General features: G+C 46.0%; 1 protein-coding gene across 1 annotated transcript in view; it reads left to right on the forward strand.

Annotated features, from left to right (window-relative positions):
* The window catches only part of RHPN2 (rhophilin Rho GTPase binding protein 2), a 57,746-nt gene continuing 45,729 nt past the window's right edge, over positions 1-12,017 (forward strand). The window contains exon 1 of the mRNA XM_053271514.1: positions 1-297. Within this exon, the coding sequence (XP_053127489.1) occupies positions 226-297 (72 nt within the window). The 5' untranslated portion in view covers positions 1-225. The remainder of the gene's footprint in view (positions 298-12,017) is intronic.

Here is a 12,017-nt window from a genome sequence, read left to right on the forward strand (position 1 = left end):
GGTGGACCCCTAGGCAGGGCAGCCCGGCCGCGGGTTGGTCCAGCCACTCTTCCCCTGGGTGGGGAAGCCGGAGGAGGCGGTGGCTGCGGTCGTCCGGCTGGACAGCCCTGCAGTCCTAAGCAGGGTGCGACAAGGTGCGCTCCGCCGCCTCGACGCGCTCTCCTCGCGCAAAGCGCAGGCTCATCCCAGCTGCTGCCGCCGCCGCCGCCGCCACCACCCCCGGAGATGACCGACACGCTGCTGCCGCCTTCGGGCTGCCGGCCCCCGGACCAGACAGGAGACTGCTACTTCCGAAAGGTGAGGCGAGCCCGAAGCATCCCCGACCCCCCCCAGCCTGTGTCCCGTTCGGAGGCAGCGGCTGCGTAGCTGTGGCCAGGCGCGTTCGCAGCGGCGCCACCCGAGGAGGGAGTCTCTTTCCTCGGGGGCGAACGGCCGCCGCTGAGTTCCTTCTTCCGTGGTGGGACTTGATTGATCTCTAGTACGTGGCCGAGGAGGAGCAAGCCTGGTGGAGGGATGGTGTGGACGCGCGGTGGGTTGTGAAAGTCCCGTCGGGCGCTTTGGAGGTGTGGCTCAGCCTGGAGTCCTAACCTTACCTTGTTCGCCTTCGCTTTCCGCTGCTGAATATTGCGTCCACTTGTATCCTTTCTCTCTGCGTGTGTGTATATCAGTATTATGGACCCCGCTTTCCGAACCTGTGTTAGTGAATACTCTTAAGGCAGAGTAAAGTGATGGCAATTCTGGAGGGTCGTTAGGGATTTCCTGTGTATTTTGTCAAAATGGCAACACGGTCTTCAACTCCTCGGAGCTGATAAATGGGGCAGAAGATATTTGCTGGAAATAGTCAGTGAGATTGCTGTTCGGCGCAGATTCACCCCCCGCCCCATGCATATCTCTGAAAGATTCCCTAGTAGGGCTCCCTGTGCCCTTATCAGTGTCTGGCTAGACAGAAATCCAACAGGTGCAGTTTCTTCCAGCACTGCACCTGCCCTATTATTATTATTATTTATTATTATTATTTACATTTTATATCCTGCTCTTCCTCCAACGAACCCAGAGCGGTGTACTACATACTTGAGTTTCTCTTTCACAACAACCCTGTGAAGTAGGTTAGGCTGAGAGAGAAGTACTGACCCAGAGTCACCCAGCAAGTATTATGGCTGAATGGGGATTTGAACTCGGGTCTCCCCGGTCCTAGTCCAGCGCTCTAACCACTATACCACGCTGGCTCCTATGTTGGGAACAGCTGTCAAATTTCTCATTGCCCAGCCCGTTAAGGGCTTGTTGGTCACATCAACACAGTTGCTGAAGCCATAGGAGGGAGGAAACCTTGTCAAAGAAAACAGGTCATCTTCAATAGATGTGAGATGAAATAAGGGTCAGTTTGCTCTGTGGATCATATGGATATGATGGATAGCACAGAACGAGAAGGAAATGGCATGAACAGGTTTCATTGACGGACTGGTGCAGCTCATTTCTGTTAGAGTTTGGCTAGCTTAATCTTACATGTTTACTCAGAAGTAAATCCCACAGAGTCCAATATTTGTTTTTTTATACAGCTTTTCTGTTTAAAAGGGTGCACAACGCAGCTTATCCTGGATAAACAGGGTTGAAAACTATAAACCAAACTAATGTAACTTCCTCCCAGGTTGACGTGTGTGAGGTGGCCACTTGAAGCTCCAGAAAATAAACTTATCCATTACCTGGAAAGTTAGCATTTTTTCAATGTAGGGCTGGCGTCTGGACAAAGCAACAACATTTCTATACTGCGTTTCAACACAAGTTTCCAGAGAGAAATAATAAATCAATTAAATAAGATGGATCCCTGTCCCTTAAGGGCTCACAGTCTAAAACGAAACATAAAATTAACACCAGCAACAGTCACTGGAGGGATGCTGAGCTGGGGGTGGATAAGGCCAGTTACTCTCCCACTGCTCAATAAAGAGTATCACCATGTTAACAAGGTGCCTCTTGGCCCAGTTAGCAGGGGTTAGCACCTTGGGGCAGCTGCTGAGGCCACAGTACTAGTGCCTGCCTTGACCCTCATAGGGAGGGTGGCCCTAGTGGTCACTAGGAGCCAGCGTGGTGTAGTGGTTAGAGTGCTGGACTAGGACCGGGGAGACCCGAGTTCAAATCCCCATTCAGCCATGAGACTTGCTGGGTGACTCTGGGCCAGTCACTTCTCTCTCAGCCTAACCTACTTCACAGGGTTGTTGTGAAAGAGAAACTCAAGGATGTAGTACACCGCTCTGGGCTCCTTGGAGGAAGAGCGGGATAGAAATGTAAAATAATAATAATAATAATAATAAATAGTGCCTTGAGGGGCCTAGTGCTAAAGCCTTCTCGACCTTCTGCCCCAGGGAGAATTGCCCTACTGACACCGTGCTCTGAGGGGGCACAGTGCTAATGTCTGTACTCCTCACCCGGGATGCTGAGGCCCTAATGCCCTGAGGGGTGCTCTCTGCTGGGGTCAACCAACATCTGGCAGCCACTGGTTAGGTGCTTCTCCCTTACTCTAGAAACTGACCCTACATAAGGCAGGGGGTTCTCAATGATGACATTCCGAGGCCCTAAGCTTTGTCCAGCTTAAAAGGCCCCAAACAGATCGGGAGTTCCTCCCTGTCGGGTCACTCTCCTCCCCTCCCTGCAACAGTGCTTGCTCTTCTGAAGAGGCAGAGCTGCTTGTAACTGTGATGGTGGATGTTGATTTAAACTGAGCCGCAGTCTCATGAAATGTTATATATGGGAGAAGAGCTGGTTTTGTGGTCATAAGCATGAATTCTCCCCTCTGCTAAGCAGGGCTTGCCTTGGTTTGTGTTTGAATGGGAGACTACATGTGAGCACTGTAAGATATTCCCCTTAGGGGATGGGGCTGATCCGGGAAGGGCATCCACATGCTTGCTTGCAGAAGGTTCCAAGTTCCCTCTCTGGCAGTATCTCCAAGATAGGGCTGAGAGAAGCTCTTGCCTGCAACCTTGGAGAAGCCGCTGCCAGTCTGTGTAGGCAAAAGTGAGTTAGATGGACCAATGTCTGACTCGATATATGGCAACTTACTTTGTTCCAGTTGTTTCCGCATGGATTTGTAAACTCAGTTGTGATAAATAATGTGAAGCCAAATAAGCATATTTTGTCTTAGAACAACAATGTCTGTTCTAGAGTCTTCCCCACCTTCTTTTATTTTTCAACTAATGTAAAACTTGAAATTTAGTTTATTTTTTGCTATTCCGTTTAAAAAAAAAAAAAAAAAGGTAAAGTGTGCCACCAAGTTGATTTCAATTCCTGGTGCCCACAGAGCCCTGTGGTTTTCTTCGGTAGAATGCAGAAGAGGTTTAGCATTGCCTCCTCCCATGCAGTATGAGATGATACCTTTCAGCATCTTCCTATATTGCTGCAGCCCGATATAGTACCAGTGGGGATTCGAACCAGCAACCTTCTGCTTGTTAGTCAAGCCTTTCCCCGCTGCGCCACTTATGTGAGGCCCTAAATGGTAGCTTGCTTAGTTTGTGCCTGTATCTGGCTCTGAACTTTGGTCCCTAGCTGATACGGGACTATGGGACTCCCATCATCTCGGGCCACAAAAGCCAAATGGGGATCATGGGAGTTGTAGTCCAACATAATCTGGGGACCCAAGTTTGAGAACTGATGATGTAAAAGCTTGGGAAGGGGAAATGGCAGGTGGAAATGACTGGCCAGAATGCTGTTGCTGTTGCTGCTGGTCCGCTGAGAATGAAAGGAATCTGTATCTGCTGCCAGGGTAACAGGAAGAGGTGCCCCCCCTGCCCCAGGATGGGCCCATTGGAGATCACCTTCCAAGCAGCCTTCAAAACTGGAGCTGACCCCACTCTTCCATTTCCACAGTACATGTTTGTGTGTTGATTACCGAAATCTAGAGCTCAAAATTGTATAGAATGTAGAAGCACATGATACAGGAGATTCTGTTGGATCCTATTATAGAGCAAGAAGGCTACTATTATGCCAGCTGAATAGATACAGCTTGATAGTATGCTTAGGTAATCATTTGGTACATACCAGCAATTGGCATGCATACTAAGAAAACAAGTCTTTCCCCTTATTAAATAAATTGGCTGCGATGGTGTATTCTTTCTGAGTGGGAGGAATTCTCCCCCCCCCCTTGTGCAATTGTTGGAAGTCACTTCTGCGCTTGTGCTGCTGGTCAAAACAAATCTTGACCTCTTAAAGGTAAAATGATTAGTTACTCTTCCATCACATCAGCCTTGTAGGATTTCTAGAAGCCAGCTCAGCTTAATTTGGGTTCCTCTCCCCATTCCCTCCCCCAAAGTGCAAATCTATAACTTATAGACCAAACTGAGTGGGTGATTCCATGAGTTTCAATAAGACTGCTTCAAAGCAAGTAGTTTAGGGTATTGTGACCAACATCTCCAGCCATTGTGCAGTAAGATCCATGTGCCACTTAAATTGAGAGTATTTGTACTTAAAGTTGATCAAATATGTGTTGAAAGCTGTTAAACCAGGCAGAGCATGGAGAGGGTCATGGGGGACCTGCCCCCTTTAACTTTCATGAGGTTAAATTGTAAGATATTGATATATTGTTTTGAGAAGGCTGAGATGTTGTTTTGAGAAGGCTGTGCTGAAAATTGGGCGGAGTCAGGGGTGGGGCGTCCATGGAGGACTCCTCTTTCAAAGAGCCTTTGGAATCAGGCAGTATATATAAAATAAATAACTCCCCTTCCCCCAATCTGAGAGGCACAGCTTGGGAATAGTTGTATTGAGAGCTGGCTGGGCCCAGAGAATTGGTTGAAGGCAGATGATGCTGTCACTTCCTGAAGCTAAGCAGGTCTGGAGTGGTTGGGCACTTGAATGGGAGACCACCTAAGAATCCTACATACACCCCTTTGATTTCCATAGAAGAAAAGTGGGGTATAAATAAACCCCTTCTAACTTGGCAAAGAGGTACCTTTTAATGTGGTGATTCGCTTTATTTAGCAGAGGGAGAGTAGCTAGCCCTATCCACCCCTAGCACAGTACCTCCAGTGACTGTTGCTGGTGTCTATTTTATGTTTCTTTTTTTATTGTGAGCCCTTTGGGGACAGGGATCTATCTTATATTTATTTATTATTTCTCTTTGTAAACCACCCTGAGCCATTTTTGGAAGGGCAGTATAGAAATATAATAATAATAATAATATTGAACAATGGCTAACAACTGGGAAAACTCATCTCATCATGAAAGACCCAGCAAAAGGTGCAGTTCCAAGTAAATATAGACCGATAACCTGCCTGCCAAACATGTTCAAATTATTAACTGGAATAATAGCAGATGAAGTCATGCAACACTTATTAACTAACAAACAGCTTCCAGTTGAACAGAAAGGAAATTGCCCAAACACCAGAGGCACAAAAGACCAGCTGCTGATTGACAAAATGGTTTTAGAAAATTGCAAGAGAAGAAAAACAAATCTAAGTGTTGCATGGATTGACTACAAGAAGGCCTTCGATTCATTGCCTCACACATGGATACTAAAATGTTTAGAAACAACTGGTGTCAGCAAAAACATCCAGATATTTATAAAAAAAAAGCAATGTGCATGTGGAGTACACAGTTAACAATCAATGGTGAGGCACTTGGACAGGTTAGCATTAGAAGAGGCATTTTCCAAGGGGACTCACTATCGCCTCTGTTGTTTGTAATCGCCATGACCCCACTTTCACAAATACTAAACAAAACAGGCCTCGGATACCAAACATCTAAAACATCAAGTCAAATAAACAATCTGCTGTACATGGACAATCTGAAGTTGTATGGAAAGTCCCAGTCAGAAATTGAATCACTGCTAAACACTGTCCGTATCTTCAGTAGCGATATAGCAATGGAGTTTGGACTAGACAAGTGTGCTGCATTAATAAGGAAAAGAGAAAAAATAACAAAAACAGAAGGAATAGAACTACCCAATGGAAGCAAGATCAAGAACCTGGAAGAGAAAGAACATTACAAATACTTGGGCATTCTCCAGGCTGATAACATCGCACACACTGAAGTTAAAAGAAAAATTGGAAGTGAATACATTAGGAGAGTTAGAAAAATCCTCAAGTCCAAACTCAATGGTGGGAACACCATACAAGCCATCAACACCTGGGCTATACCTGTTATCAGATACACTGCAGGAATAATAGACTAGACCCAGACAGAGCTAGAGACACTAGATCGTAAGACCAGGAAAATCATGACCATCAATCATGCTCTGCATCCCCGCAGTGATGTAGATAGGCTATACCTCCGTTGCAGCTCAGGTGGAAGAGGAATGCTGCAAGTCCATCAAACAGTAGAGGAGGAGAAAAGAGGTCTTGAAGAATATATAAGGGACAGTGAAGAAGATGCACTTCAAATGGTCAATAACGAGAAACTATTCAACACCAATGAAAGAAAGCAGGCCTACAAGAAAGAATAAGTCAAGAACCGAGCAGAAAAATGGAGAAATAAGCCCCTGCATGGTCAATATTTGCACAATATAAGTGGAAAATCAGACATCACCAAGACCTGGCAATGGCTTAAGAATGGCAACTTGAAGAAAGAAACAGAGGGTTTAATACTGGCTGCACAAGAACAGGCACTAAGAACAAATGCAATAAGAGCCAAAGTCGAAAAATCCACAACAAACAGCAAGTACCACCTTTGTAAAGAAGCAGATGAAACAGTGGACCACCTAATCAGCTGTTGTAAAAAGAACACACAAACTGACTACAAACAAAGGCATGACAAGGTAGCAGGGATGATAAACTGGAACATCTGCAAAAAATACAAGCTACCTGTAGCCAAAAATTGGTGGGACCATCAAATTGAAAAAGTTGAAGAAAATGACGATGTAAAAATATTATGGGACTTCCAACTACAAACAGACAAACATCTGCCACACAATACACCAGATATAACTGCAGTCGAGAAGAAAGCAAAACAAGTTAAAATAATCGACATAGCAATACCAGGGGATAGCAGAATAGAAGAAAAAGAAATAGAAAAAAATCACCAAATACAAAGATCTACAAATTGAAATTGAAAGGCTGTGGCAGAAAAAGACCAAAGTGGTAATTGGTGCCCTGGGTGCAGTTCCTAAAGATCTTGAAGAGCACCTCAACACCATAGGGGCCACAGAAATCACCATCACCCAATTACAAAAAGCAACTTTACTGGGAACAGCCTATATTCTGCGATGATATCTATAACAGCAGCAACAACATTGATGATAAAATTCAGCCATCCCAGGTCCTTGGGACGGACTCGATGTCTGGATAAAACCAACCAGTCAATAACACCTGTCTGACTGTGTAAACAAGAAATAATAAACGAAACAAAAAAACAACCAACTCTTTGCTCCTGCCTTAAGTGGCATATGGAGTGCAGAAGACGGCTGGTGAACCTGATCTCGTTGAGAACTCCACCTTCCTGCCACATTCCCTGAATTCTGATGGGTTATCAAATCTGCTCTGAAACGGAGTTAGCTTTAGCTAAAAGCAAACAATAAAGGAAGCTGCTGGCACTGGTAAAGTATAGGGAAACTGCTCAAAAGGAAATGTGATCAGGCATTTGGCCCAGGACGCAGCCTCCTCGGCCTGCTAGGTATCTCACAATAAAGAGGCTAGCCCCAGGTGAGTATTTAAGGGTTTATGGACCTCTCCCTGGGTATTGGATTACACAGGTTAAATTTAGGGCACTTCTAGAAACTTTGGCAGCTCAATTGTGCATTCCTGACATCGGCAGGTTTCAACAGGTGCCTCGTCGGGGAGTTATGCAAGGGCTGTTGTACATGCTTCATTGCCCTCTCAGTGTGGCTTACAATGACTACATGTAAGGGAACATCAGACCTCAAGAACACATAGATAGTGAAGCATTTTAAGCCTCCCCTGAGTAAAAGGCGTGCTTCACTAATCTGGTGTGGGGATTGAATGTACCCACCAAAGACAGTCAAACAGCAAACGTACAGCGTGCTGGATGGAATTATTTTATTCATTCATTCATTCATTCATTACATTTCTTTTCCGCTCTTCCTCCAAGGAGCTTAGAGCGGTGTACATGCTCATTTTTATCCTCACAACAACTCTGAGAGGTAGCTTAGGCTGAGAGATACGTGACTGGTCCAGAGTCACCCAGTGAGGTGTAGTGGTTAGAGTGCTGGACTAGGACCAGGGAGACCTGAGTTCAAACCCCCATTCAGCCATGATGCTTGCTGGGTGACTCTGGGCCCGTCACTTCTCTCTCTCAGCCTAACCTACTTCGCGGGGTTGTTGTGAGGAGAAACTCGAGTATGTAGTACACCGCTCTGGGCTCCTTGGAGGAAGAGCGGGATATAAAACGGGAAATAAATAAATGGTTGGCTGTGGATTCGAACTCGGGTCTTCCCGGTCCTAGTCCAACACATTGGCTGCAAAGGAAAAATAATTCCTCCATTAAGTATTTCCCTCTTCTGCAGTACAAGAATAGAGCAGCAGCAAAGATAAGCAGGGCTGATACCCAATAGTGGTATTTTTGTGCATACCAAAATAACACGGACTGAACGGCAACTACGTGTCACTTTGTTTCTGTTCACTGTAATTGGGGTGTAATTGGGGTATACCATCAGAGTATAGACTGTAGTTTAGAAAAAAGTGCAAGGGGTATGGGATAATATATCACAGGGCCTTATTAAGGTTGAGGAAAACCTACAAGTTGTAAAGTCCCCTGCTAACTGAGCAAAGAGGCATCTCTTAAAAGTGCCGATTCTCTTTATTTAGCAGGGAGAGAACAACTGGCCTTATCCAGCCCCAGCACAGTATCCCTCCAGCGGCTGTTGCTGGGGTCTGTCTTATGTTTCTTTTTTAGACTGTGAGTCCTTTGGAGACAGGGAGCCAATTTATTTGTATCTGTGTAAGCGGCTTGGGGAACTTTTGTTGAAAAGCGGCATATAAATATTTGTTGTGTTTGTAAAAGACAAAACTTCATCTCACACACACACACCCCCGCCCAACTCTCCTGGTCTATTTGGCCGCACTTTCAAAATGAAGGATGAAGCAGTAGAAGCAGTATGATAAATCTCCTACATAGAAAGCACTTCTGTGCTGGAAAAGGCGTACAGCCTTATACCTGAGCAGATGTTTTTCTGTGCAGATCCAATTACTCCTAACATACTCGACATTTTTCCGTTTCTGCTTCTGCAGAGTACAGACCTGATCAGGAATCTGGATGAGAGGCCATGCGGCATCAGATGTTGCTCCCACTATTCATAGGAATCTGCCTGAGACTGAGTCGGACATTTGGCCATCTAGCTCAGTCTACCATCAGAGCAGGGACTGTAGTTTAGAAAAAGTGCAAGGGGTATGGGATAAAATATGGTTGAGGAAAACCTACAAGTTGTAATGTCCCCTGCTAACTGGGCAAAGAGGCCCACTTTTAACGTGGTGATTCTCTTTATTTAGTAGGGGGAGAGTAACTGGCCCTCTCCACCCCCAGCACAGCACCCTGCCCCCCCCATGACTGTTGCTGGTGCCTGTCTTATGTTTCTTTTTAGATTGTGAGCCCTTTGGGGACAGGGAGCCATCTTTATTATTTATTTATTTATTTATTTATTTATTTATTTACTCTGTGTAAACCACCCTGAGCCATTTTTGGAAGGGCGGTATAGAAACCAAATAAATAAATACTAGCTGGCCTGGGCACAGAGCATCTACGGCTCTAGTTCTCCCTCATTCTCGGCCCTCCTCTTCCTTTCCCTCTGCTCCAATGTTGTTTTTCTCTGGCTGGCTGCCTGGCCAGCCGCTTTCTCTTCCCCACACCGCCTTCTCTCCCCGCCCGCCCATTGGCTGGCCCGCCCATTGGCCTTATGTTCCCCGCTGCTGTCGCTTTCCTCTCCTCCTCCTCTCGCTCGCGAACTCTCACGAGAGCTGCCACACACGGGATTAGCGACGGGCACGTCTAAGATAATTATATATATAGATTGCCTACACTGATTGGCAGTTGCTCTCCAAGATTTCAGGCAGATGTCTCTCCCAGTCCTACCTGGAGATGTCAAGGCATGAACTTGGGACCTTCTGCAAGCAGGCCTACAGATGCTCTTCCACTGACCTATGGCCCCATCTCGTAAAGGGAATATTTTACAGCGCTTCCATGTAGTCACACATCCAAATGCAAACCAAGACAGACCTTGCTTAGCAAAGGAGACAATTCATGTTTGCTACCACAAGAGCAGCATCCTCTCCTGTGTTATTCACAGGGCTCCACATTGTGTCTGCTTGGGTGTTGTCCTCCCAAGTCCCACACACGAGCCAGTGTGATGTACTGTCTAGAAGTGCATTAGACTTTGACCAGAGAAACCCATGTTCAAAAATGCTGCTTTGCTGCAAAACGTACTGTGTGACCCTGGGTCAGTCACTCCCTTTTATCCTTGCCATCGCCCTGTGTGGTACTCAAGACTAAAAGAGTGAGTGTGTGTGAAGAGAGAGAGAGAGCCAGAACCATGTGGATTGAGCTCCTTGGTGAAAGGGTAGAATAAACATGGACTTCTAGTCATAGAATTTGCTGCAAAGTATTGTTATGGCGCAGCGGGGAAATGCTTGACTAACAAGCAGAAGTTCTATATCGGGCAGCAGTGATATAGCGTCTCATACTGTGTGGGAGGAGGCAATGGTAACCCCCCTCCTACCAAAAGAAAACCCCAGGGCTCTGTGGGCGCCAGGAGTTGAAATTGACTTGACGGCACACTTGACCTTAATTGCTATAGAATCCAGAGTGGTATCTGGATATTATTTTTCATTCTGTGGCTTACTTCTGTTTATATCCATGGGTAGTGATTTGTTATAACCGTATTCCTGCATGCTCACTTGTTCAATGGCAATGATCAGGTTTTAAAAAACAACACAGCTAAGGTGATGCATCGGCATATTTTGTTAAAATATTGTGTATGCCAACTAAAATGATAGGGATGCCATTGGTACTCTGCCTCGGCTGCATTTCAGACCCAGGCCGCAGTCTGATGCACAGTTACCTGGCAGTAAGCCCCACTGAACAGAGAGGGGTTTACTCCGTTGCTCAGGAATTCCTGAGCAGTAATAATTTTATTCTGTATTGATGACAAGCCATAACAAAAATTAGGTAAGTTTCAGAGTGGGAAATAAAAAGCAAACATCAATAGCTACCTAGGCCAACTCCACAATCAGCTGTGTAAGTGTCAAGCTGTTGCCAAGCTTTAGCTGCAGCTAATGCATAGTAGCCCCAGGGCATGGACAGAGGGCACATGTAGTAACCTTTCTAAAACTTGGGCAGGACTGGCTCTGGTCAGTGCCTGAATGGGACACCACCTTGGGATCTCAGGGGCCATAGCTCAGTGGTAGAGCATCTGCTTTGCATACAGAAGGTCCCAGGTTCAATCCCTCGCCTCCCCAGGTAGGGCAGGAAATGGCTCTTGCCTGAAAACTCTGAGAACTGCTGCCAGTCGGTGTAGACAGTATTGAGCTAGATCAAGGCTGCTCAGCGTCAGCCCTCCTGCAGGTGTGGGCCTACAACTCCCATAATCCCTGACTGTTGGCCACTGTGGCTGGGGATTATGGGAGTTGTAGTCTAAAAAAAAAGCAGGCAGTGGGGGGGGGGGAGAAGTTGAGCAGCCCTCTTAGCCAGATGGACCAATGGGTTGAGTCTATTTAAGGCAGCTTCCAGTGTTCCGAACAGTATGTCCCCGTGCCTTGCATTCTACCATGCAAGAGAGGCAGGATTTAAATGTATTAAAATGATTAAATAAAATAAAGCCAGCCACTAATCCGGTGTCGTCTTTATTTGAGGAGGAGGCAGAGCTAAACTTCAAACAGGTGCCAAAGATAGCTGTAAGATGTTGCTGATGTATTTAGATAAAATCTTAGTTGGGAGCAACAATCAAAGGTTCTTCTGCAGCAAATAAATGGTGCTCCCAAAATACCTCGGCTAACATGAGTGTTGCAAACCTGCCAATTCTTTGCTTGGCAGGCTACTGATAATAGGCTAATCTGCTCCCCCCCCCCAGGTGAATCTTATCTTTTCACCAG

The sequence above is a fragment of the Hemicordylus capensis genome, chromosome 9 (assembly GCF_027244095.1).
Source record: "Hemicordylus capensis ecotype Gifberg chromosome 9, rHemCap1.1.pri, whole genome shotgun sequence".
NCBI lineage: Eukaryota > Metazoa > Chordata > Lepidosauria > Squamata > Cordylidae > Hemicordylus > Hemicordylus capensis.